General features: G+C 42.0%; 1 protein-coding gene across 8 annotated transcripts in view; it reads right to left on the reverse strand.

The window, feature by feature from the left end:
- The window catches only part of LOC119655610 (rho guanine nucleotide exchange factor 11), a 181,848-nt gene that overhangs the window by 30,408 nt on the left and 123,890 nt on the right, over positions 1 to 27,550 (reverse strand). For all 8 annotated transcript variants that reach the window (XM_038061576.1, XM_038061578.1, XM_038061573.1 and 5 more), the window contains 4 exons: positions 26,917 to 27,508; positions 26,790 to 26,853; positions 26,590 to 26,709; positions 26,332 to 26,528 (listed from right to left, as the gene is read on the reverse strand). In XM_038061576.1, the coding sequence (XP_037917504.1) occupies positions 26,332 to 26,528; positions 26,590 to 26,709; positions 26,790 to 26,853; positions 26,917 to 27,508 (973 nt within the window). The remainder of the gene's footprint in view (positions 1 to 26,331; positions 26,529 to 26,589; positions 26,710 to 26,789; positions 26,854 to 26,916; positions 27,509 to 27,550) is intronic.

The following is a 27,550-nucleotide window of genomic DNA, read 5'->3' on the forward strand; positions in this document are numbered from 1 at the left end:
AGTGTATACACTTGAATTTTTCTCAAAAATCTGAAATACTAACGCAAAATGAAGACAAATGCTAAACAACCAAATCAATGTAGTGTAAAAAGCCGAAGAATCGAAACAGTGTAAGCGCGTGATAAACATTGATACTAGAGATATACAAACTAAAAATAAAACTAACAGAATAATAAACATTTCTCACAAAACATTCATCCATCCATTATACACCTCTACACAACATTCATTACATTTGTGCACACACATAGTGCGCACCGACCATTCACTCAATTCTGTCTGTACAGGGGGAACGATGATGGCTCAGAAAAAAAAAATATTCATGAAATTTATTTTTGCAATAATAACTAACAAATAATAGTTTATTTTTTTAGAGATACCATGAAATCTAAGTATCTGAGTCTCATCTAATGCTATGAGATGAAAAGATGAAAAGAAGCAGTTTGGGTGATCGAATTCAAGGCTCACAATCTCATTTACTTTGATAGGTTGACTTTTCTTTTCAATTTCTCTAACAAATCAGCGACATTTGCTAGTTTTCTGTAATTCATCTCAATAGTTGAAATGACTCAATAAGAACCATTGACATTATACAAATAAATACAACTTGAAGACCATCTAACATAGATTTGGATGAGGTCCAATTTTTCGAAAATTAGTCTTATTCCAAAAGATGTGTATGAACTGCTTCAATTAACTTTGTTCCAATTTGATATGGCCAATAAACGGTGATCAACGCATTACTTTACTAATTGCAAGATATTACAACAAATTTACAATACATTAGAGCTCCGCAGAAAGCGTTTGTTCAAAAGAAAGATTGCGAGAAAAATCTTCATCACAAATGTTAACAGATTGTGGATATTTATGTTACCAGTGCCGAAAATTTCGGAAATAAGAAAAAGTGTAAACTAAACAACCAACGCCGGGAGCTAGGTAAACAACAAACATGCCTCTAATCATGAGAATTATTGTTCTTCGAACAGAAACATTACGCCAAGACTCATTTCCTGCATTTTTTTCCGATTTATGGAACCTCAAAAAGTACTAATTAGTCACAATTATTTTGGTAACTGTACACATACTTTCATCCTTCGGCTAGATTAATTTCTTATCACAAATGCATGAATTTTTGAGCAGAATGTTTGATAAGGCGATGAGTGCTAAATCAAGAATTTTGTATATTTAAGGGGGTCATCCCGTGTAAAGGCCGTTTTTTTTGTGGCTTTTTTTTAGAAATTTTTTGTGAAGAACTGGAGAAAGATGCAAAGACGAATTTTTCATCATAGATTTATTAATATCTTAAGCGTGCATAGCAATTTTTCCAGCCCAGAAGCCCAGCCCAGAAATACAGAGCAATTTATACACCCATCTCCGGATGGCGCAAGTGGTTAGAGCGCTGGGCTGTCGTAGCGGAAGGTCGCGGTTCAAATCTCGCTGGGGGCAGAGGAATTTGTTATCGTGATTGGATGTCGGACACCAGTCGACTCAGCTGTGAATGAGTACCTGAGTCAAATCAGGGTAATAATCTCGGGCGAGCGCAATGCTGACCACATTGCCTCCCACAGTGTACTGTGGTGTACCGTTACGGTCTTGAATGAAGTGCTCTAACACACTTCAAGGCCCTGATCCAATATGGATTGTTGCGCCAACGATTATTATTATTATCTCCAAAAAAGATGTTTTTCTGCTGCCATGCTAGAGGGCGCTGCGTCAATCTTAGAGAAAAAAAGCAAACGGCATTTTAACGTACAGACTTAACTACAGTCCGCAAACTAGGATTCTTCTTCTTTTTCTTCAGCCTTTGTCCCGTTCACAAGCGGGGTCGGCTCGTCGTGATCGGCTTCGCCATTTGGCTCTATCGAATGCCTGATCTCGGTGCAATCTCGAGGCTAGTCCGCAAACTAGAATCATTAAAAAATATTAAAAACTAAATTTTTGGTGCCGTGTTAAACTTTTTTTTTGAATTTTTTGAATTTTGGCGTTTTTTTACGGCTTCTTCAACGAATAAAAAAACAAGTCGGGAAACCGGAAGCTAGACGCTTCAGGTATGAACGGTTTTGTGTATTTCTTTTATAAAGAGATTTGAATGTGCATTTGTCCCATTAGCATGTAGCACGTAAAATATGCATATATTATGTGAAAATTTCCACTTTCAAGTGATATTGACATTCATAGCCTTGAATTTGTAGAGAAGCGACAGTTTTGACCTAGCATTACTTTGCTAGTAATAGTGCGATTTTCACCAAAGATCATGCTCTATACTGTAACCTACATTGTTGCAAAATTGTGTGGTTTTAGAGTGAACTTAAGGGGGGTTTTCCTGTCAAGTACTAAAAATTATAGTAATGTACTATTATTAACTTTATTTGAACAGTTATAAGGATGGAGGCTATTTCGGAGCCTAGGCACCATATAGTGGCAGCCCCGTGATTTTTTTCAAATTTTTCGGTTGAGTGGTTTCTGAGAATGGGTTCATTAAAAAAATGACCACTTTCAACCCCCCACACTCCCCACCTGTTCAACAAATGTCAAAACTAACACCGGCTTCGATAAGTACTAACCGAGACCTTTAATTTGATACCCCACATGACTATATTTGATGAAAAAAAAAATTACACCCTCCTTTTGCATGTATGGGGACCCCCCCTTAAATTCAACGTAAAAGGATGTAACTCACTATATGCGTGAGCGTTCACAATTCCCACCTTTCTACCAAATTTGGTGCGAATCGCTACAACCGTCTCCGAGAAAAATGCGTGTGACGGACAGACAGACAGACAGACAGACGGACAGACAACATTTTTTTATCAACATTTTAAATCTTGAATTTTGTTCGTATAGTGCTGCGTATAACCTATTGATACTCATTTACCAGAATTTCATTTCCACCCTGGGTTCGAATCCCACTGAAAGAGAAATTTAAGTTTTCTATTCGTCAATAATTACAGCTTGTTATCTTCACAAACACTATGGAATGCAGTGCTACGGTAGGTAACTTGCTTGATTTGTTTTGATTAGTAGATTATTTGAAAAAATGGAAGGTGAATATAATCAACCCGGAGAAGAGACATCCGCCCGGACGTTGGATGCTAACACAACATCCAGCCTGGTCCCTGGTAGTAAGAGCGTCGGCGAGAAGACGCCACTGGTAAATATTGGAGGCGACCCATTTAAGAGGAGCAGTAGAGTCATGCGATCCCCGACAGCAAAGCCCGATAATGCTCACAAAATTAGCCAACGCGCCTCGATTAAGGATGCGAGTAGTGAGCCGGAGGCGATAACTAAGCTAGGGACAATGATAAAAAACCTCATGGAGTATGTAAACGCCCGACATAATGTCCATCACGCGATTAAAGACCAAGTGCGTGCTATTAGAGCTGCGTATCTAGAAGTACGAGAAGAACTAAAACAAAGTAGTGAAGGGAAGAAACAGGGAGAAACTGCAGCACTGCAGTCAACGCCTAGAGTGCTGCTTCCATCTAGGGGCAGCCCCTTCACTATTAAGGAAACTCCGGAGCTCCGTAAAAGACCGAGAGGGTCTAATGGGGAACCGGAATCTCCTCGACGTAGCCAAAAACGCAAAATGGAGAAAACGCCTCCACGGCAAATTCGCGAAAGACTACCAGAGCCTACGGCGAAAGACGGTAACTCCAATGAAGGTTCCACTTGGACTAAGGTGGAAAAGAAGAAAAAGCTGCAGAAGAGAAGCAGGCCCGATGCGCTAATAATAACAAAAACAAGTGAACTAACGTATGCTGATATTCTGCGCAAGGTCAAAACAGACACCTCGTTAATGGAGCTAGGTGAAAGTGTGAACCGCATAAGGCGAATACAGAAGGGGCGACCTATTGCTGGAATTCAAACCATGCGAAAACAAGTCAGAAGACTTACAGAAAAAAATCGAGTCGTCACTGGGTGAGGCAGCAGAAGTGAGGCTCAGTCAAAATCGTGTGGTTATTGAGTGTAAAGACTTGGACGAGATCACAACCAAGGAAGAAATTTGTCAAGCGCTACGATCCCAGTTGGGAATACAGTCGGTCCAGGAGCGAGATATTCTACGGCTGAGGAAGGCATATGGCGGCACACAAACTGCGTCCATAAGCCTAACACTTGAAGCGGCCAAAACAGCTATCACAGCCAGTAAAGTTCGGATTGGCTGGGTCGTCTGCCGACTACGAGAGCAGATAACTCTGAAAAGATGCTTCAGGTGTTTGGAATTTGGGCACGTGGCGAAGAAATGTACTAGCGTTCACGATAGGTCCGACCTGTGTCGTAAATGCGGAAATAAAGGCCACATCGCACAAGCCTGCGAAGAAAAACCCAATTGTCTGTTCTGCAGGCAAATAAACGACATTGACAGCGCCCATGTTACAGGCAGCAGCACATGTCCGGTGTATAGGAATGCGATCAACACTATGCGCAAATGAGGTTCCTACAGCTAAACCTGAACCATTGCCAAGCGGCTCAGGACCTGCTCTCCCAGACGATATTCGAAAACAAAATCGACGTTGCTATTATCTACGAGCAGTACAAAAACCTAGACAGTGGAGTATGGGTCGCGGATAAGAGCGGAAAGGCAGCGATATGGACATGCGGAAATCGGGCCATAGAAGGAACCACCAAGATCCTCGAGAATGGCTTCACTAGAGCAAAAATAGGCGGAATATCTATTTACAGCTGTTATTCGGCTCCAAGCCTTACGACAGAGGAGTTCCATTCTTTGGTGGAGAGGCTAGCAACAGACGCACAAAACCATAGTCCTAAGATAGTGGCTGGAGATTTCAACGCATGGGCTAACGAATGGGGCAGCCGAGAAACGAACGCAAGAGGACGAATATTACTCGAAGCTCTTTCTCGTCTGAATCTTGTAGTGGCTAACACTGGATGCGTGAACACTTTTCGTGAGAGAGAAATGGGGTCCGTGATAGATGTCACTTTTGTTAGCGATGTTTTAGCTAAGGATCTGCAGTGGTATGTCAGTGACGAATATACACATAGCGACCACCAGGCCATCATTTTTGAAATCAGACATGGAAAACGAATGAAACGGTCTCGGACGAGAGCTGAAAGGTGGGCAGCTAATAGGTTTGACGAGGAGATTTTCGGAGAGGTTCTGCAGCAAAATACATCGCTTGAAGGAAGCGCAGAAAATAAAGCTCTGCAGATTGGCGAGAAGTTGCGACGAGCATGTGACGCATCCATGCCAAGGTATGTTGTATCACAGAAGCGAGTTCCGAACTTTTATTGGAATTCTGAAATCGGAGAATTCCGCAAGGCCTGCCTCAAGGCTAGAAGGCGCAGTCAACGAAATAGAAACCGATCTGGATACGAGCCATTACATGAAGAATATAAAAACGCTCGGAAGAAACTACATGTGGCCATCATGAAAAGTAAAAGCGAACACTTTAAGCGACTGTGTAATGAAACTGACACGAACCCCTGGGGTGGCGCCTATAAAACCATAATATCGAAAGTTAAAGACAAACGCTCCCCACCGATCTCTTCCCCTACTCTGCTTAATGAAATAGTAACGGATCTTTTCCCACAGAATGACCTTTCCACTGTCGAGATAGACACCGCCGAAGTTCCAATGGTAAGCGAAAAGGAGGCCCTCGAAGCTGCGGATAAAATTGTTGGAAACAAAGCACCTGGCTTGGATAGCATCCCCAATAAAGCTCTCAAGGCAGCAGTAAAAATAGCTCCAAATATGTTTGCCAAGGCGTTCATCGCATGCCTTAAAGAAGGAGTATTTCCTACATAATGGAAGAAGCAGAAATTAATTCTAGTCCCCAAGCCAAACAAACCTTTGGGTGAAGCTTCGTCCTACAGGCCGATATGCCTCCTAAATAATACTGGCAAACTATTCGAACGAGTAATCTATAACAGATTAATTCGAATTGCCGAAAAGGATGGCGGTCTCTCCGAAAATCAGTTCGATTTTCGAAAGGGGAGGTCTACAACCGATGCACTTGTCCTAGTAGCTAACACAGCTAAGACCGCACTTGACGAGGGCAAATGTTGTGCAGTGATTACACTTGATGTGAAGAATGCCTTCAATTCCGCTAGATGGAGCAAGATACTTAGGCGTGGCGAAGTATTTGGTGCGTATTGTTGCCGAAAAAAAAAGACAGACAGACAGACAGATAGTAAAATGATTTTAATAAGGTTTTGTGTAAACACAAAACCTTAAAAACTACTGAATGAATCGCAATTATCCTAGTTTGCGGACCGTAGAAATATGTTCTGAATAAGTCCTGAAAATTTCAAAGAATTTGGTTGGATAGATTTTGGACTATGGTGGCAGCTGATTTTCAACATGCGGTTTCGAAAAAAAAGCATTTAAAAAGTAGAATGCGATTTTTATCCATAAAAGCTTAACTGACCATTAATCTGCTATACCTAGTCCATAAGCCTTAGGTTTCTTGAAAAAACACATGTACAACCTTGGCTTCAATTCTTGTCCTTTTAGCGAAGTCATTCAAATGTCATTCGGTCCGATAAATACGAGCTTTATAACTACTTGAGGATGGACGATTCCGTAGCCTATACAATGACGAAATCTATGAGCGATACCATGACCGTCCGGTTGTGGATAAAATCCGGCTCAATAAGTTACGGTGGGCGGGTCACTTACTTCGTATGGATGAGGATGATCCCACCCGGAAAATCTATAAGACGAGGCAGACCCTGCCTAAGATGGAGTGATGGCGTAGGTCAGGACCCCAGACAGCTTTTAGGGATATCGAATTGGTGGACCTCGGCGCAAAATCGGGATGTCTGGAGTTCTTTATTTGGGCAGGCCTAGACCGGATACCGGTTGTTGCGCCGTTAATGATGATTTATTACGGCCATCGACATAAATCTGGCATCTGACTTATCACGTGTTTAACACTATAATTTCCGAATGACTCCGAATATCAAAAAATCACTTTGCCCATATATTCTACACTATATCTAGATACAATTGATGCCAAAAAAAATTCAATTCCGCGGATCCGACATACGGGATGACCCCCTTAACATGAATCCATGTTTGTGGTGGAAATTCGGATTTAAGGTTCACAATGTGCTTATTTTTTAGAAAAATATAAGAAGCTGCCATCGATTTCTACGAATTCTTTTCCAGTCCAGTTTTCACAAATTAAAACAGATGCTATTTAGTAAGAATGAATACAAACAATATCAAGCGGATGCGATGTATTATAGGATTCCATGAATCCTTTCCATGTCATTCTCGAATAGTTGTTATGAAAGTTACTGGCAAGCCTCCCTCTCTACTTAAACCCATTAGTAAGCGATTTGAACGAACAGAGAATGAGCCAAGCAGTGCACATAGTATAATTGTTAAAATTGCTATTTTCACGCAAAATAATGCCAACTAATATAACAACCTACAAGGTTTGTGTTAAGCGAGAAAGCACAGAATTTGATTAGGTACTATATAGGCCTGAAGCACTGTGTGGTCAACTAAAACTTTCAGATATTAAACGTTTTATTGAATCTCTAGATTTTTTTTTTAAATCAAATAAAAACCCTTGAATTTCGTAGTTTTCTTGCGAGACTATCACAAAATTCACACAAATCACAGATCACAAAACACAGAACAACGTGCTCGAAAGTTTTCAATAGACTGAATTTAAAAAGCTTTGCGACTATGGCTTACTTTTTACGAACGCAAAGCATCAAGACATAATATATTTAGTGGAAGCTGTCTACACACGTATGTATCGTATGTGGAAAAACATGTAAACATTATTCCGTTCAAGATGTACGAGTTGTTTTACTACAGTGTAACTGGATAGCCTTACTCAATTCAAATAGAAACAGTCGTAAGATTGACGCTGACAAGATTCGGTACGAAACAGTGAAAGGTTCTGTTACCATTGTTCGATGCACTTATTAATTTGTTTTTTTTTCATTAGGAAAATGATACATTAACGTAAGATATGAATTCAGCGCATCGCTGGCCTTCTAGATTAAATCGTACGTCAATTAGCAAAGTCTGTTGGAATGAGCGTGTTAATATGAGGCACCATCATCTCACACCCATTCGGATGATAACTGTTAGGGGACTCATTGGGAAGCATGTTAATTAATAAAATCTTTGTACCTTTGTTGTATGCACAAACTATTGCGGCATTCTGCTGCACTCAACAAGTGAATACCATATGCAAGCCCTTTGTCCAGTAATTCATTGATAATTGGTTGTAAAAAACTGACAATTGGATGAATTATAGTCGCAGTAATTCAAATGATTTCGTTACATCTTTTAAATTATAAAGTAATTAAGCAAAGTTAATCGTTTAACACATCGTTCAATAAGTCCCGGGACTCGCGTAGAGATGGCGCTAATAATGCCATTTATATACCAAGATTCAGAAGTACCAACCTTCAGATAAGATGTGTCAAAATTTGATGTATTTTGAAACATAACCAAGAAAGCTATAGTGGTTAAAGTGACGCTACCTTTGCAATCGTGAAAAAATGGACCAAAACGAGTTTCGTCTGTTGAGAAAACATTGTTTTCTAATGAGGAAAAAACACTGTTCAAGCTCAGCAATGGCTTGAAAAACGTTATCCGAACTCTACTCCGTCGAAAACAACCATTTGTCGGCGGTATGCTGACTTGAAACGCGGTCATGCTGATACAATTGATGCGGAACGTTCGAGTCGGCCAAATGAGGCAGTAATTCCCGAAAACACCAAGCAAGTATTGAAAATCGTGATGGGTGACCGCAAAATAAAAGTGCGCGAGATAGCTAAGATGGTGAACATATCAACTGGTAGTGCATTTACTATTTTGCACCAAAAATTGGCTATGAAAAAGGTTTTTTTCAAATGGGTGCCGCGTTTGCTCACAATGGAACAAAAGCAACAACGTATCAATGATTCGGAGAGCTGTTTGGCACTGTTTACTCGCAATAAACAGGATTTTTTGCGTCGATATGTGACAGTGGACGAAACATGGATTCACCATTTCACTCCGGAGTCAAGTCGGCAGTCAGCTGAATGGCGTACGGCCGGTGAGAGCCGCCCGAAGCGTCCAAAAACACAACAGTCGGCCGGCAAAGTGATGGCGTCCGTATTCTGGGATGCGAATCGTATAATTTTCATTGACTATCGTATGGATCGTTTGAAGGCCGAAATAGCGAAAAAACGCCCACACATGAAGAAGAAGAAAGTCATCTTTCATCAAGACAACGCACCGTGCCACAAGTCAATCAAAACGATGACCAAATTCAACGAATTAGGCTTCCAACTGCTTCCTCAACCTCCGTACTCGTCGGATCTGGCCCCCAGCGACTACTGGCTCTTTGCGGATCTCAAAAAGATGCTCCAGGGAAAAAGATTTGGCTCAAATGAGGAGGTGATCGTTGCTACTGAGGCTCATTTTGAGTCAAAAGACAAATCGTTCTACAAACATGGCATTGAAAAGTTAGAGAAGCGTTGGAATGATTGTATTACATTTGAAGGAGATTATGTTGATGAATAATAAAGAATTTTTCCGATAAAATGTTGTTTTCATAATTAGTCCCGGGACTTATTGAACGATGTGTTAAATTCATCTGTTTTGAATAGAGTGATCTAATTTGGTGAGCAGTTTTGCTTCGGTTACAAAGAGAACCGAAATGTCACCAGAAAAACTTAATTGAATAAAATAATTCTTCCGAAGATTTGTTATTAAAATGATGCGCTGGCAAATTACAAATGATTTGCTGGCAATTTTTATAACATTTTAATATTTTTCATCAAAAAATGTTAATACCAGTCGGAATACCGAAAACTGGGCAATTCGGATTCAAATGTGTTCATCTTATGTGAGAAACTTTCTATGCACGTTCCTCCATTCGTACAAAGCTAAGAATACAAAATATTCCTTCATATAGGGTTGGGGAATGTCTTATTTTGTCAATAGATGGCGACACTTAAACATATCTTGTAGCGACATGGTAATGACATGACAGCACCAACATGCCAACGCCTTTCAACAGCTGATATGCTCAACAAAGCAACGTCAATATATGGATCGGCAAGGATATAAATTCGACGCCATCCGACTCTTTTAGACGCTCTTTCTCTCGACCTTTTCGGTGTTTGTAACTTAATTGTTTTTCTCGAATTTGAATAAATGAGTAGAACCTAAAAACGTATTTTTATCATGTTCCTAAATTGGTGACCCCGACGACTAGAGTTAAAATAAAAAGTGCAGTGATCTTAAATTTCTATACGTTTAATCGACACCAAGCGCGAGTTTCAAAATGGCCACTGAATCCAAACCGCCAGAGACGCCGAAAACATCCCTTCAGAGTGATTTCCTGCCGCCGATAACTAATCGACCAGCGGGCGTATTCGTGGAAGCGGCACGCATACAAAAATTTCCGTCATTTTATCGACCCGACCCGGCATTTCGGTTTGAGCAGGTAGAGGCTGCGTTCCACACTAATCACATCACGTCGGACGAAACAAGATTTAAGTACGAGATACAATTTGCCGAGCCGGAAATCCTTCCGCATGTGATCTCGATAGCACGCAATCCTCCGGCAACAAATAAGTACGAAGCCGTGAAGGAGAGGATATTGGCAGCATTTGCAGAGTCCGCCGAATCCAAGCTGCGACGACTTTTCCAAGGGAAGAATTTGGAAGGAAAGAGACCATCGCATTACCTGCAGGACTTGCGAAACACTGGCGGGGAGCAGGTAACTGACGCCATGCTAAGATGGTTGCTACTTGAGCAATTGCCCGAAAATATTCGAATGGTGTTAGCGATTTCTAACGAAGCAGACGTCGATAAATTGACGAAAATGGCGGATTTAATGATCGAGATGCAACAACTGCCTTGCATTTCCACCGTTCAGAAGGCATCCACGGAAAATGATGTCTTGGAGCAAATATTGAGCCGAATTGACCGACTGGAAATCACGACACGCAACCGGTCCCGATCCAAACAACGGAGCACCAGAAGGCAAAGATCAGGTTCACGGAATCGAGGGTTCTGCTTCTTTCATCAACGGTTTGGGAAACAAGCGCGTAATTGCCGACCGCCATGTAAGTGGCAAAATATCATAATTCCGCGACTTCGGAAAACTAAATTCGTCGTCCCGAATTTCGGCGGTCGAGGACGACCCCTCTCACAGTAAACCCAGCCGATTATTAGTACTCGATCGGAAAAGCGGCATGCATTTACTGGTGGATCCGGTGCTGATATTTCAGTTTTGCCTAAAGACAAAAATCAGCACACGCCAATGCAATTTCAGCTTTATGCCGCCAACAATACGCCAATCAAAACATATGGACATTGCATCATAACGCTCGACCTCGGCTTACGACGACCGTTTACTTGGAGGTTCGTTTTAGCGGATGTTCGACAACCAATAATCGGTGTCGATTTGCTGCACCATTATGGCTTATTAGTGGACCTACGCAGGAGGAAGATAATCGACGATAAGACCAACTTATCCTGCATCACAAAGCTCACCGGCACCATAACTTGTGGTATGACAACACTGAAGTCTAGCGAAAGTTATCATGACATTCTGAGAGATTTTGTCGACATCACAATTCCATCTGACGGAGCGAAAGTGATGGCTCATGATATCTACCACCATATCCTGACTAAAGGACCGCCTGTTTTTGACCGACCCAGACGATTAACGCCCGAAAAACTGCGCGAAGCAAAGGCTGAATTTGACTACATGCTACAACAGGGAGTTTGCAAACCATCGAGTAGCCAATGGGCGAGCCCGTTACACTTGGTACGGAAGAAAAACGGACAATGGAGACCATGTGGAGATTATCGGCGTTTGAACGCTGTCACCGTCCCAGATAAGTACCCCATCGCTCACATTAGTGACTTTGCGCACAAACTGAGTGGATGCAAGGTATTTTCCACGATTGATCTGACAAGAGCATACCACCAGATTCCATTAGCACCCGAGGACATTCCCAAAACAGCTGTCATTACTCCTTTTGGGCTTTTTGAGTTCCGAGTAATGACGTTCGGTCTACGTAATGCCGCACAAACTTTCCAGCGGTACATTGATCATGCACTCCGCGGATTGGACTTTTGCTATGCATACATCGATGACATTCTTATCGCTTCTAAATCGAACGAGGAGCATCGGAAGCACTTATTGACGATATTTAATCGACTCCGTGAATACGGATTATCCATCAATGTCGATAAATGCAGCTTCGGAACATCTTCTGCTGAATATTTAGGATATTTGGTGAGCGAAAATGGCATCAAGCCCCTTCCAGGTCGAGTGGAAACCATTTTGAATTTCGGAAAACCGTCAACAATTGCCGATTTGCGACGATTTCTAGGAGCTGTTAATTTCTATAGAAAATCGTTGCAGAATGCAGCCGAAATTCAAGGACCTCTCCACGAGTATCTCATTGGTGCAAGGAAACGGGATAAACGCAAAATCGAATGGAATCCACGAGCAGATGTCTCATTTGAAAAGTGCAAACAGCAAATTGCCAACGCTGCGTTACTACGACATCCCATTGAGAATGCACCATTGGCCATCAAATCAGACGCACCGGACACGGCTATGGGAGCAGTTCTCGAACAGTGGAATAACAATGTTTGGGAACCGCTCGGTTTCTTTTCGAAGAAGTTCTCCGATACACAACGTAGGTACAGCACTTACGATCGAGAACTCCAAGCAATCTACAATGCAGTCAAGTTTTTTCGCTACATGGTCGAAGGTCGTCCGTTATTAATCAAAACCGATCATAAGTCGATAACGTTTGCCTTCCAACAGAAAGCCGATAAAGCTAGTCCACGGCAATTAAGGCAACTGGACTATATCAGCCAATTCTCGACCAATATCATACACGTCCCGAATTAGTGCTGTTACCTTACCGGTTGCCATAGCGCCCGAAGAATTAGCTACAGCGCAACGAAACGATGAGGAACTCCAACATCTACTGCGTTCTGAAACGACCTTGGATTTGAAAAAGTTGCGAGTTGACGACAAGGATACAATGTTGTACTGCGACGTGTCAACTTCCCAAATACGCCCGTATATCCCAATACTTGTCAGGAGGAGAATATTTGAGATTACTCACCGACTATCTCATCCAAGCGGACGCGTCACGAAGAAGCTGATTTGCCGAAAATATGTCTGGCCTAGTATGTCCAAGGACATTCTTGAGTGGGCACGAACATGTCTTGCGTGTCAACGAAGTAAGATTGGACGACATGCAAAACCATCGCATGGCCAAATCGATATGCCGGACACGAGATTCAGTCACGTACATATCGATATTGTCGGACCGCTAACGCAATCACAAGGTCACTCGTATGTATTGACTATGATCGATAGATTTACGAGATGGTCTGAAGCGGTTCCGATACGATCAATTACGGCAGATGTTATCGCAGACGCATTCTATACCAACTGGATTTCACGATTTGGAGCACCTACTATATTAACATCGGACCAAGGATCCCAGTTCGAATCCTTGATCTTCCAGTCGCTGACGCACTTAGTGGGTTGCAAAAAGATTCGAACCACTGCATACCATCCTGCTTCTAACGGATTGATTGAGCGATGGCACCGATCGATGAAAGCAGCTATTATGTGCCACAACAACCGTGAATGGGTCGAAGTGTTGCCAACGGTTTTGCTCGGTCTTCGTACAAGCGTTAAGGAGGATATTGGCGCAACAGCTGCTGAGCTAGTCTATGGGACAACGATTCGCATTCCTGGAGAGTTCTTTCTTGACGAGGAAATGCCTCCCGATCCGAAATTTTTCGTTGAGAAATTTCGTCACCATATGACACAAGTTCGTGCAACGCAAATCTCTCGACATGATAGAAGGAAGGTCTTCGTCCACAAGGATCTTTCTACATGCTCACACGTGTTCGTGCGGATTGATCGAGTGAAGAAGCCGCTAGAGCATCCGTACGAAGGACCATATAAGGTGTTAGAAAGACTTTCCGACAACGTTTTTAAAATGGAAATTCAGGGCAAAGCAACAAATATCAGCGCCGAGCGACTAAAACCTGCCTATTTCGAAGTAACATCTGATCCAACGGAAGCAGCCCAACGACCAATAAGTTTGGCTCCCAAAACCTATGTAGGACCAAGAGCGAAACCAGCGAATGAGAGGCGAGTAATATTCGATACGTAGTTTTCCAGCCGTTAACCGTCACAACTACTCAGGAGGGGGCAGTGTAGTGACATGGTAATGACATGACAGCACCAACATGGCAATGCCTTTCAACAGCTGATATGCTCAACAAAGTAACGTCACTATATGGATCGGCAAGGATATAAATTCGACGCCATCCGACTCTTTTAGACGCTCTTTCTCTCGACCTTTTCGGTGTTTGTAACTTAATTGTTTTTCTCGAATTTGAATAAATGGGTAGAACCTAAAAACGTATTTTTATCATGTTTCTACAATCTTGTGTTATACTTATCGCATCGGGTCATACTATACGGCGATTTGAAGACAATCTGTGCTACAAGTGTCTCTTTGACAGTGTTGTGATCGTACGTTTCAGTCATAGTGCGTCAAATATGGAGTCCACCAAGCCCGAAATTTGTCATATTTTACGTTTTTACTGCCTGAGAGGTAAATATGCAGCGAAGGCGGCCGAAAAAATTTGTGAAGTTTATGGGCCTGATACTGTAACGATTCGCAAAGCATAGCGTTGATTCGATCGATTTTGTTCTGGGGTAATGGATGTCGAAGATACACCCCGTACTGGTAGGCCAATCATCGTAGAAATCTTCGAAATCATCCGACTAGACCGGCATGTGAGCATTCGCTCGATTGGCCAGGAACTGGGTATAGACCATAAAACCGTTTGGAACCATTTTCAGAAAATTGGATTCCAAAAAAGCTGGATGTTTGTGTGCCACACGAGTTGACGGTCCTCTGTGAGCAACTCGACCGTTTGAAGCAGGCGATTGACCAGAAGCAGCCAAAATTGGTCAATAGGAATGGTGTTGTGTTCCACCAGGACGACGCTCAGCCTCACACATCTTTGATGATCCGCCACAAGCTACGGAAGTTCGGATGGGATGTCCTATCGCACCCGCCGTATCGTCCGGACCTGGCACCAAGTGATTACCATCTCTTCCGGTCCATGCAAAACGCTCTTGGTGCTACTAATTTAGCCTCAAAGAGGCTTGCGAAAACTAGCTGTCTGAGTTTTTTGCAAATAAGTAGGGGGGTTTTATAAAGGGGGATAATGAAGTTGTCTTCTAAATGACAAACGGCGCATATTAGACTTAAATCGGATAATTCTAAGTATGTTAAATAAAGCGTCAAATTCCGATCACAAATACGACATTTCTTTTCCCCCAACCCAATATAATCACCCAAGCATAAGTCATATGCACTATTCACGAGATTTTCCTCCTGCCGCAAAGAAGCATCGCTACCAATTCTTTATATCCTTGGCCACCAGCACGATAATTTACTAACAAATCTTTTCCTTCTTCGTCAACGACTTCATTGCGAAAACCTATAAACCTAAAGATCCCGAATGCAATTTGATGTAGCTTAATCGAATAAATGTGATATTACTCAGAGTGAAATTATGCGGTGTTTCCAACGATTAATTAATTGAAGTAATAAAAACTTGTTGTTTCTTTTTCGTTGGTGTGGGTACCACTTGTTCCCTTCATCAGTGCTAACAAGTTTCCACCAGATTTAGGGAGCACATGAAGGAGGCAGAGCTGGCTGTAAAGCACTCCCGAAAATCCACTAAATCTATGGTGGAATACGGCCATAAAGTAAGCACTGAGGATTTGAAGGTCCTAAAGCAGGTAAGAAAGATTAACTAGCTGGATGCTTATGAAAGCTGGTTCATTAGCAAACAACCGGTTGACACTAGGTTGAACTCAGATCTGGGTAACTGCGATTCCTCATTGTTTAGAAAACTCTTAAAGTAAAATGAATCTCTTCTAGTTTTAGGATAGATAAATTAGCTATTAGGAAGTTAATTAAATATTTATTTCTTTTTCAGGACCTAGATATAAGTTTTTAGTCAGACCAATTTCGTCAAGTGAGTTTTCATCAGCACGCATTACATCTCCATACCATCGAAGACGCCTCTCTCGCAATTTCTTTACACTCGGTGCAATCCCGCATTGATCGTGTCTGACAAGAGGGACAAGAGGCTCATTATCGCGAGGCGCCGTTCAATATATTTTATAGTCGGCCAACACTCAGAACCATAGAGGACGACGGGGCAAACGAAATTAAGTTCATTGCCGGTTAAAAGTCTTTCATATTGAAAGTGTGTTGATTTCGATTGATTCTTCACAATGTCATCCATATAAATTGTCTCCATGGCCATTGATGGAGTGTTGCGCCGAATGTATGTATATGCAATTGTCAGTTTTGAATTGCTTACTTGTTTAGTTGAAATTTTACTGAAGGCTGGATTCTTTCAGATCATAGATTGCCTTACGAAGCCTGCAGATACATTTATTTACATTCATCATCGTAATCATCTGGTTGACGGATAAAAATGGTTTCCATCCCATTCTGTCAGTCTGGATTCAACACAACCTTAGCGATCGATCCAATACCCTCATTTTCAACATGAATTTCGATTTGATCCACCAATGATCGAACGATGATTTACATCGGCGAAACTGTTCAGGCCATTATGGTTCCAATTTCAATTGGAAACCTTCCATTCAAAGTATTTGATACGGAAGGATTCTTAACACAGGTTACTATATCAGTTGCCTCAGCGAAACCGCACTCGGCTGTGTTTTTTGTGTGTGTGTTGCTCAACTGTCACTGATATTCCCGTCAAAGTTTGATATTATTTCATCATCAGTTGTGAAAGTTCACTATTTTTGAGAATTTTCAGAATGGATTTGAATGAACAACTACGAGTTTGCATTAAATTTTGTGTTAAAAACGATTTCAACGGTACGTAAACCTTGCAAATGTTGGGAAAGTTAGGTTGTTGTTTAGGATCTGCGGGATCCTAAGTCCCCATCCACATGATGGTGGACCGGACTAAATGAGGAGCAACTTACTCCCACGTTTTTTAGTCCATGGACTTAGGATGCCGCAGATCCTAAACAACAACCTTAGACTACAACGACTGGCGTTTTAAGTCCAATATAACTCGCAACCTTGTCGTGTTTTTGCGATGATAAAAGGGAGCGTCTTTCTACCTGTTGGCACTTTCGGTCACGCTGCTCCCAGGGCAGAGGTGAGGCAGCGTCTGATGAGTTGCCTCTGCCCTGGCCGAAACCGTCAGTCATTTTTGATTTTTTCAATTGTTGGGAAAGTATTTCGGCAACGATGCTTTAAAGAAAACAGCCGTTTTCGAGTGGCGCAAACGGTTCAGAAAAGGTCTTGATTGCGTGGCCGATAATGAGCGCAACGGCAGGCCATTGACATCGAAGTCCGAAGAAAACGTTGACAAAATGAAGCAAATGTTGGCCAAAAATCGCAAATTAACCATCGGAGAGATCGTAGAGGACTTGAGCATTTTTTTGGTTCCGTTCAAAGCATTGTGGTGAACTATTTGGATCTCCGTCGTTGGTGCCGAAATAGTCTTATTAGTCACTTGGTGCAACCTCTCAACGATGCAAATTAGGATGGGATTGTTTCCCAAGCTCTTTATTCGCCAAAGGGGCCAACCCTTCGGACCTCTATCTGTTCTCTATCTCTAACCTAAAAAGATGGCATCGAGGAAAGAGATTTCATTCTAATGACGATGTTATTAGAGCCTTGTGCTCTAATCACTATACATTATACAAATTCAATATCTGATTCAAAACTCTCAGAGTCGCAGGGTGCGAGTCATAGTTCTAATTTTTTGACCCATAAAAGTGTTAATGCGAAGGTTTCTACCCGGATGCTGAGAGAGAATCTAATCCCCTGATTTAAAACGCCGACACACCATTGAAAAAAAAAGCAAAAAAGTACCAATCATATTTTCATTTTCGATAGGTCCTAACCCAAGTTCCCGAAATGGTAAAGATAAAGTACTGCATGATGTCCTCGTTATGAATAAGCTTTTCATATGAACGACGTAATACAACTACAAACGATAACACTTGCGAAATACTGTTTTCAGCACCATGAACTAGGCCTCCAATTCCCCCCATTATTGACTGTACTATATTACTGAAGCAGTAAAACTGTAATCTATTCGACATGGACTAATTTGCTTTCCGTTTTTACAATGAAAGTTGGAAAAGATTAAATATTGACCGTAACATGTGTAAAGTGCGGCAATAAATGAGTTTTCTATGGCAAACGCGTTTTCCATTCAGTGTAAGGCTGTTTGTTGGTTCAATATCAATATTGATTCAGAACTAGTTCGCTATTTGAAAACGGACGTTAAAATCAGGTTTTCGAATAAAATGAGTGCCAATCGCAAGAATAAGGAACAAATAATGAATCTAATTCACATCATCGCCTCGCCGCAGGCTGGAACAATTACAATGAAATTATTAATTAGTCAAACATAAAAAACAATGCATCCTGGAAAATTGTTAATTTAGTGAATTTTATGTTTGCATTTTTCTATTTTAATTAAATTCGGTCTCCATTATATTTGGTTGCGAAATGCGTGTTAAATCTTAATATCCAACAAATTGAGCACTTCTCACTCACGGAAAGGCATTCATTGAAATTCAACCGTCAATATTTCGTCGAAAATACCAAATTCATTTGGATTACGATGGCTCGAAAGATAACATTATTGAAATAGTTCATAATTGTGTAGATGAACACTCTGCTTCAGATAATGTACTTGACATTGCTTACCTTCGAACACATCATTTGTTCATCGGCACACGGAAAGGACAGCGCAAACTTTCTACTTCCACCCGTAGAAAATATTGAAGCAAAAGCGCAATATTCAAGTAGACTTTTGCTGCTTAAATTATAATTTCAAATAAGTCAATTAGTTACAAAGCGAAAAAGCAAACAGATTGAACAGTCAGACGGTCAGTCAGATTATTTTTATGCCCATAATACATTTCTTACTCAATAGTGCTTTTGAATAACCATTAGAACTTACGTCTTACATCATGAGTGCTTCGTGCTTGCAGTAACTTTTATAGTAACACAAGGTACTTGCAGCCACTCTTATGTGCAATTCAATACTTATCTCATTCTAAACTTGCTTTATATAAATATGAATTCTGAAATTGAATCTATAAGCAGCAAACCCAACATTGAAACATCTTCAAAAACTGATCTGGACGACAATGAATAACAACGATTCGTTGATGACTAGATATCCCTTGTTTGATGGCGAATATCACCGTTTTAATCCATTATCTATTATGTGTCCGAGATCAGCCAATTTAGTTGTAAATCATTTCCTAAATCAAATCAGGGTGATAATCCCCAACGAGAAATTCCCCCGAAAAAAAGGAATATCAGGAGCCGAATTATTTTCACCTCAGACAAGTATAATTTTTACTCCGAGCTCCGTTTTTCCACATAATTTTCATCTCGGGCATAAATTTTCTCTTTACGGCCCTGAACGAGCCCAATGCTCACCATTTTGCCTCCAAGGATTCCGTTACGATCTAGAAATGAAGGATTCTAACGCACTTAAAACCATAGATTCAAATTGAGCCGCTGGAACGTCGATTATTACACAGTGAACGAACAAACAGCTTCTTCTTTTTTTTTCAGCCTTTGTCCCGTTCACAAGCGGGGTCGGCTCGTCGTGATCGGCTTCGCCATTTGGTTCTATTAAATGCCTGATCTGGGTGCAATCTCGAGGCTTTTAAATCCCCATCCAGCGTATCAAGCCACCGTTGTTTCGGCCTGCCTTTTGGTCGTTTACCATCGACTTCGATGTTCAGACCAATCTTGGCAAGTGAATTCTCGTTAGCACTAATTGCGTGACCATACCATCGAAGACGCCTCTCTCTCAATTTTTCCACGATCCGTGCAACCCCATAACAATCGCGGATATCCTCATTTCGGGTGTGATCGAAACGTGTCACACCACTAGTCCAGTACAACATTTTAGCCTCCATTACCGCACGACGCCGTTCATTGTCTTTTATAGTCGGCCAACACTCAGAACCACAGAGGGCGACAGGATGGACGACATTGCGATAATTACAAATCACGAAAATTCAACAAGTCTCGAGTTGAATTGATTAGACAGCAATGTGACATTTGAACACGCTGGACTTGAGAAAACGAAATGCAAAAACAAAAGAATTCGATAATCCTTCAAGTTCAACGACCAGTGATGTATTAACGTACTCTTGATATCTATGAATTTATGAGAAATTACCAGATTACTGACTTGATTAAAGATCTTCTTTTTTTTTTGTTAGGTCTCCATATTCGTCACAACTAAGCAGTTATGAAAGTGATGCCTCGTTGAGTACATCAATCTACCTATGCTACCGCGACCAAACAAGTCCGCGATCGAACTGTAAGAGCAAACGTAAAATCGCGCGGCGAATAGCCCAAGTTGTGGTTCGAAAATTGTTAGAGAACCGCAAAGTAACTTTTAAGAAAATCCAAAAAAAAAAAATTGGAGACTACTGGGATCTTTTTTGTTCATTTGAAAACTATGTGTCGATGTGAAGTCGTCCTATAAACAGACCAAAATTCATCAGAGTCGATGAAAAAGATCCATTTGAACTTCACAAAACATGAATGTTAATAATAGCAGGATTTCCATCAAACTTTCCAGTGTCGTGCTCTATATTATGATCTATGTTACTGCACTGCATTTAATGATTGCAGGATGAGCTCAAGGATTTTCCAGTCAATTTTTAAAAATACAGAAATATAATATTATCAACTTTCTTTGAATAGATGTTGATATGGCGGGTATTTCGGGGCCTAGACATTATAATGGATCAGTTTATGATTTTTATTAGATATTTCACGTTTGTGTACTTTGTGAGAATGGGTCGTGATGTGTAGCTGTATTTTTTACACAATTCCCTTCTCCCACTTCTCTCATTTCCTGGCTTAGAACTTTGACGTGCATGGTAAAGAACTAACTGAGACCTTGCATTCGCTACTCAACGAAACTATTGCATCGACCTCCCTTAAACTCTAGGGAAGACCATAGCATATACTGCATGCATAGGAGTTGTCAGTTCTACATTTCCCTTCAAATTTCGTGTAAATGAGTGAGTAAATTTTAGTTTTTCTCCCAGATGGGCTCCGGCTACTTGTTCTCTTCATCAATGGACTCACTGTCAGGCCCACGGTCAGTACAAACAATCCATCTCTAATGAATATGAACCATAACCGTTTTTGGGAACAAAGCGGTATGGCAAACAGACAGACAGACCAATATTAATCCAATTTTAATATTTTGCTTTACACAAACCCTTAAAAGTGGAATTGTGGAAATGTGTATTAAATTTTACGAAAAGAAGACATCATTTCCATGGCTGCATCCGAACCAACAATCATTGAACGAGTTATTACTGAAAACGAGACGTGAATTTATTCAGACGGCTGGCATATCACGCATGGTTTCCATCGATTATCCTCAGAGAATTGATGGAGAACTTGAACATTGCTCACAAAGATATTGTGCATTACGTATTTTCTCCAGAAGATCAGACAGTGAATAAGGAGCATCATTTGAGCGTAATAAAATCTTCGTCCAAATCAATTTGTCAAAAACGAAAAGAAAGTCGAGAGGAGGTAGTGGAAAAATCCAAGATGATCGACATAGAAAGGAAGTTGCCGCGCTCACCAACAGGGGCGCGAGATGTTTCGCAATGTCAAACGTAACGACAGGGGGATCTGAACCAGCCATCCGGTCAACACCTAACCTACAATTCGTTAAACTTGTCAAATTCTTTTTCGCTTAAATAAAGCCGTTGTTATTTTTTCAAGTGCTGAGTTTATCATCATTAGCGTATTCCGTACCTAAGGACTTGAGAGCACATTGGTGACCCCGCTAAATAAACGATTTGCATTTAACAATGCCGAATAGCAGTTTCTATGACGCTGACGAAGGCCAGGTCTCCGCTGCCTCAAGCGTCATAGCCTCTCTTGCTGAGGTAAATGCAATTACGCGGAAGCTACCCCCCTTTTGGCAAAGTAAGCCAGATCTGTGGTTCGTACGCGTCAAGGAGCAATTCCGAAATAACCGTATTACGAGCAACGCAGCGCGATTCGACAGAATTGTAACCGAGTTAGATATATCAATTCGTGGCGGACATTTTAAAGACGCCATCCAACACTGGTAGATACCAGGCGCTGAAGCAAGGGCTTCTCACCGTGTTTGGCGTCATCGAAGACGAGAGAACACATCAACTCCTTTTCGACCTGGAGCTGGACGACCAGCGCCCAGATCCACGCCAGAGCCTCTGGTGAAATGACTGTGGTTATAGCGCCTCCCGCCTCACGTCCGCGCCATTGTAGCCGCTAACGACCAATATGACCTGGAGAGGTTAGCTATCGCCGCAGATCGCGTGTCGATGCCGAACGCCATATCGAGCATTCAGAACGACACTAGCTCGCAGCCCGTTCCTGAGATTGACTCCTTGGCGAAGCAGGTTGAAGGGCTGCGGTTGGAAATAAGCTGCCCGGGCAGCTCATCAAACTGTAGCACGTGCGGCTCTTCACGACAAGCGCCTCCTGCCGTGAAATTGAGGTTATCAACCAAATTTGCTATTTTCACAGACGGTTTGGCATCTATGACCCAACGTCGCGGCTAAAGTTCCTAGTGGATACGGAGGCAGCTGTTTAGGTCGTTCCAGCCTCCTTCGCACGTAATGCCCAGAAGACGTCCTCGTACAAGTTGTTTGCAGCCAACGGAACCCCCATCAAGCGTCCGTTCCGCTGGCAGTTTTGCATCGTTCTAGGCGTCTTTTTTCTCAGCAAAAAACCGGAAACTCTTTAAACCTGCCACACACGCCTCCGCATTCGGTTAGGTCAGTCAACATGTTCACCAGACTATATCGACTGTCAGTAGGAACTCCCCGTACTCGGAGTTATTGAAGAATTTTCAGGGTTTACGAACCCCGTGTTAGGCACAGCTGCCTCTACTCACGGCACACGACACTGAATCACAACCGTCAACCCCCCAGTATCAGCTCGCCCTCACAGGCTGAACTCTGAAAAGTCGAAAATTGCGAAAGAGGAGTTCTAGTTCACAATAAACAAAAGTTACTGCCGACCTTCCAAAAGTCCTTGGGCAAGCCCTCTACACCTCGTGCCAAAGAAAGACGGTTCCTGCCGTTTGTGTGGACACTACCGCCGCCTCGACGCTGTGACCACCCCGGACAAATACCCGATGCGACACATTGAGAATGTCACCATTCGACGTCTCCCATCTACCGGCGCGTCCGAACCGCCGTTCTACGTGCAAAACCAGCGCAAAGAAGTTCGTGTGCATTGGAATGCAAAGAAACGTCCGTATTTGGGCTCGCGCTTGCATACCATGCATTCGAAGATCTCTCGCCTGCAAATGTTTCCGGTACCCGATGAGCGTTTTCAACACGTCCATCTAGGCTTCGTCCCTTGACTATTTCACAAGGTTTCAGGTATTCCTTGGCTATAATCAACCGGTTCTACAGGTGGCCTGAGGCGATTCCAATGGCGAACCAGACCGCAGACTCCGTGACAAAGGCCTTCTACAACGAGTGGGTTGTACCCTACGGAACGTCTCGTACGATTACAACGGACAAGGGTACTCAATTCGAGTTGGCCTTGTTCAAGTCGCTAGCCAACTTCATCGAATCCGCATCAAACGGAATTGTCGAACGTTTGCATCGCACACATAGGGCCGTAGGTGTGTACCACGGGAAAAACCCTGCTTGGCCAGGCATACTGCCTATCGTCCTATTGGGACTTCATACTAGCTGCAAGGAGGGCCTGGACGGAGATGCTCTACGGAACTACCTTGTCGCTCCCAGAAGAACTCCTTTCCCAGCAATGAATCGACGCGCCCCCAGGAGTTCCTTACCAATCTGCGCAACGTTATTCGTGACGACCCACCGAAATCAACAGAGAACTTTCGTGAATAAAAAAACTTAGCACATGCACTCACGTCTTTCTGCTCGTGGATGCCGCACGGAAGTCTTTGTCACCGCCCTGCTCTGGACCATATAAAGTCCTTCAGCGTCTGTCGGACATCCTTTATGAAGTCGACGTGAACGGACGCCGAGCTAACGTGTCTACCGCGGGACGTAATCCAGCCTTCGCGGAAGCGCAAGCCGGACTGCAACCGTCATCGAAGAATGTTCCTCAAGCAATTCTCGAGTTACTCTGCTCGGGACGATCTACTCGTACTACGTCAACGAGTGGCGTGATACCATCGACGCAGCGTATTGCCTATGAAAGCACGCGTGCTTCAGCAATGACGGCTAGGCAACATACCCCTATCAATCCTCCCCCGTGGGCACACTTAAATAAAACCGTATTAGCTTTTCAAGTGTTGAGTTTTTCATCATTGGCGTATGCCGTACCTAAGGACTCGAGAACACAATACTTTTTAAGAGATAAGTGTCAACAGGGCAAGCGGGAAACCAATTTCGTTCGAAGCCAAACTGAATAAATCAGTGACGTTTGGTCGCTTGTTTTTTTCAATTTACCGCTAGAATGTGCCCCCGCTAAGAAAGACATCACAATGCAAGTTTTATCGACTTTTTTGATGAAGATTACCCACGACTCAACGAGAACAAGGTTTTAATAATGACCTTGACAAGAACAGAGAACAGCCAATTTTATATATGAATGCAGGTAGGTAGGTAGGTAGGTATCAGTGGCCGCTCCGAGGAGCCTAATTAGCGCTTTGGTGCGCCGTTTTGATGCCACAAACTCTTAAGACTGTGACTGTTATTATGGGAGCAGGGAGGCAGAGTCCAGCCGGCTCGGATCTTCAGAGCCAGCCCGTAGCATTCACGAAAGAAAGCAGCTCTCCCACCCTGCAGCTAGATATCTCTCTGAGATCCCCAAAAAATGGCTTACCCAGTTTCTGCAGTCTGACTCTAGCCAAAGCTGGGCAATCATAGAGAAAGTGCATGAGGGTTTCCCTCCCCTCTCCGCAGCTTCGGCAATGCGAATTGTAGGGTATGCCGAGCCTAGCGGCATGGTCCCCTATGGGCCAGTGCCCCGTGCAGACCGCCGTAATCTTGAATGCAATTTCAAGCCTCTGGCACAGGAGCTCTCGTGATCGGCCTATGTTATAAGTTATATGAATGCAAAGATCAATAAAATCAAATTAACCAAGATTTTTGTTTGGAATTTAGGGAGCCCTGAACCCGCCATTTACTTGATGGCGTGCCGGGCCAATTGAAGAGAAATTGTCTCTCACAATTTTTACAGATGACTACGGTTTCGTCCCGAGCAGACACAGAGGCAACGTCGGATGAGTTGCTTCTACCATGGACGAAACCCTAGTTGCCAATGTAAATTTTTTTTAACTCTAAATGTAAGTCCATGGACCAGAAAATTGATCCGGTCTGCCATCAAGTGGATGGCGGATCCAGGGCTCCGTCAATTCCAAAAGAAAATTATTTCAGTCTGCTGACGTTTGGCCAGAAATATTAGCCGGTTTTTCCCCTGGGTATAATTCGCTCCCATGATGTGTTCGAGGATTAATAAAAGGGAGGGAACTACATCTGCTAACCACTTCGGATCGGATTTGCTGGTTAAATATTCAAAAGGACTGATATGGATGGCAATTAATACAAGAAAGTGGCTTTTGTCAGCATATGGGTTAGTAGATGTGAACGAACAGCCAATGTCGTCGAAATATCAGGGAGTAATCAAAGCGATCTACTGCGAAGTACCGAGTATCGATACTACATCAAAATTCTGGATACAGAATTGATTACGGTATTACACAAGCCTTGTCTGGTTTCAAGAAGGCAATGATCCCAAATATCAAAGTCGACTTTTCGCATGATAAAACGAGAGAAAATGGAATCAATAAAGAGGAGTGGTCATATCATTGCCCAATGGAAAATGTTTATATTTTAATGAAGCTGCGAATATTTGATTCACGCAACGGAGTAAATGCTTGCTAATTACCAACAATGGATCATTACAATCATACACTTCATTGTTGGCTTATCATTATCAGTTATATCGAATATTTCCCCATTTGATTGAAATTCTTTTCAATCAGCAATCACACACGAGATAAAATTCCATCAAGCTCCTACAAATCAATTAATAATCATCATTATTATTGGATTCCTATTTGATATCTTGGATTCTAGAGTTAAAATTGATTTGTATGACAATAAACTGATAAGCAATCGCGTACCCAATAAAAAAAATCTCCATTTTAAAGAGCAATTTCATACTCCCGCAAATATCCCTATTCATTTTTCAGAATAAAGAATAAAAATTGAAATATCTACTCACGTTTTACACTCCGAACTGCTTGGTGCCTTAAGCTCCAACATTTGTGAAGTCTTAGTGATAATTAAAAAGAAAGTATTCTTATCAACAGCCGATTGTCGCACTAAAGTTTGTTGATCGAAATGCGTAATTGGACTTATAAAACCTTCACCGCCTCCTGCAAGAGTATGGGGAAAACTCCGTAGTAGATACTTATCATCCTGCAAGTAAAATTTCATATTACTCTTAAGGTCATTGTTTTCAATTACAATACTCCATTACCAATTTTTGCAGTAAGACCATCATGTTCTCAAAAAGTAGGCCATGCAATTGCACGCTAGGAATTTTCTTCAATTGTAGATGTCCATCGTATATCAGCTTGTATTGCGTTAAGTCTAAATTCTGTAAAAAGATACATTGGAAATTGTTGTTAGTTCGGCATTTCATCAAATAGTACAAAAGACAAAATTTAAGAGACTTACCCTAAGCTCGCTTAGATCTTTATCAATGCTCGACTTATCTAGTTTGCGCTGAATCGTCTGCAATCTGGAAATAGGGATTTTATTAAAATCACCGAAACTGAAATCTAATCCTCAAAAATTATCATACTTATGGGCATCTTCAGCAGCTTTCACAGCCTGATTGACGTAAACTAAAATTCTTTTCGATGAATCTAAAGCTCTTTGTATGGCATCCACTTCGGCGCTATTGTCTGGGTCAACACGTTTCGTAATACTCACTAAATTTTCAAAAAGCAATGGATATTTGGTTAAACGTTGCAGAACGGTTGGAAGTAAATCCTTCAATTGTAAGCGTCTACATGATTTATGCGATTCTGCTTTAGCTAAGAATCGATGAAGATTTTCATCTTTTCGACGTTTTTCTTTCAGTGCTTCCAATGCGATCTGTTGATGGGCACACACCTGTGCCGCATACTCACGTAGATCTTCGCCAATTCTACCTTCAAACATTTCAGAGAGAAGATCACCCAATGTTCGAACAACATGACCATGTTCCGAACGTCGCTGTTTCAATTTATACTCAAATGCACTATGGATATCTTTTAAAGAGAGCAAACCGGGAGGAAACAGTGACTGAAGGTGATCGTGAGGTAGCACCCCGCTTTCTAACAATGGTCGCATAAATATCCGATCGAGGAGTTTTAATGTTCGCACATGACTCCGCTCTGTTTGATAAATTTCTGTTTGAAGATTACAATTAGTGTTGCACAAAGAAAATCCAT

The sequence above is a fragment of the Hermetia illucens genome, chromosome 4 (assembly GCF_905115235.1).
Source record: "Hermetia illucens chromosome 4, iHerIll2.2.curated.20191125, whole genome shotgun sequence".
NCBI lineage: Eukaryota > Metazoa > Arthropoda > Insecta > Diptera > Stratiomyidae > Hermetia > Hermetia illucens.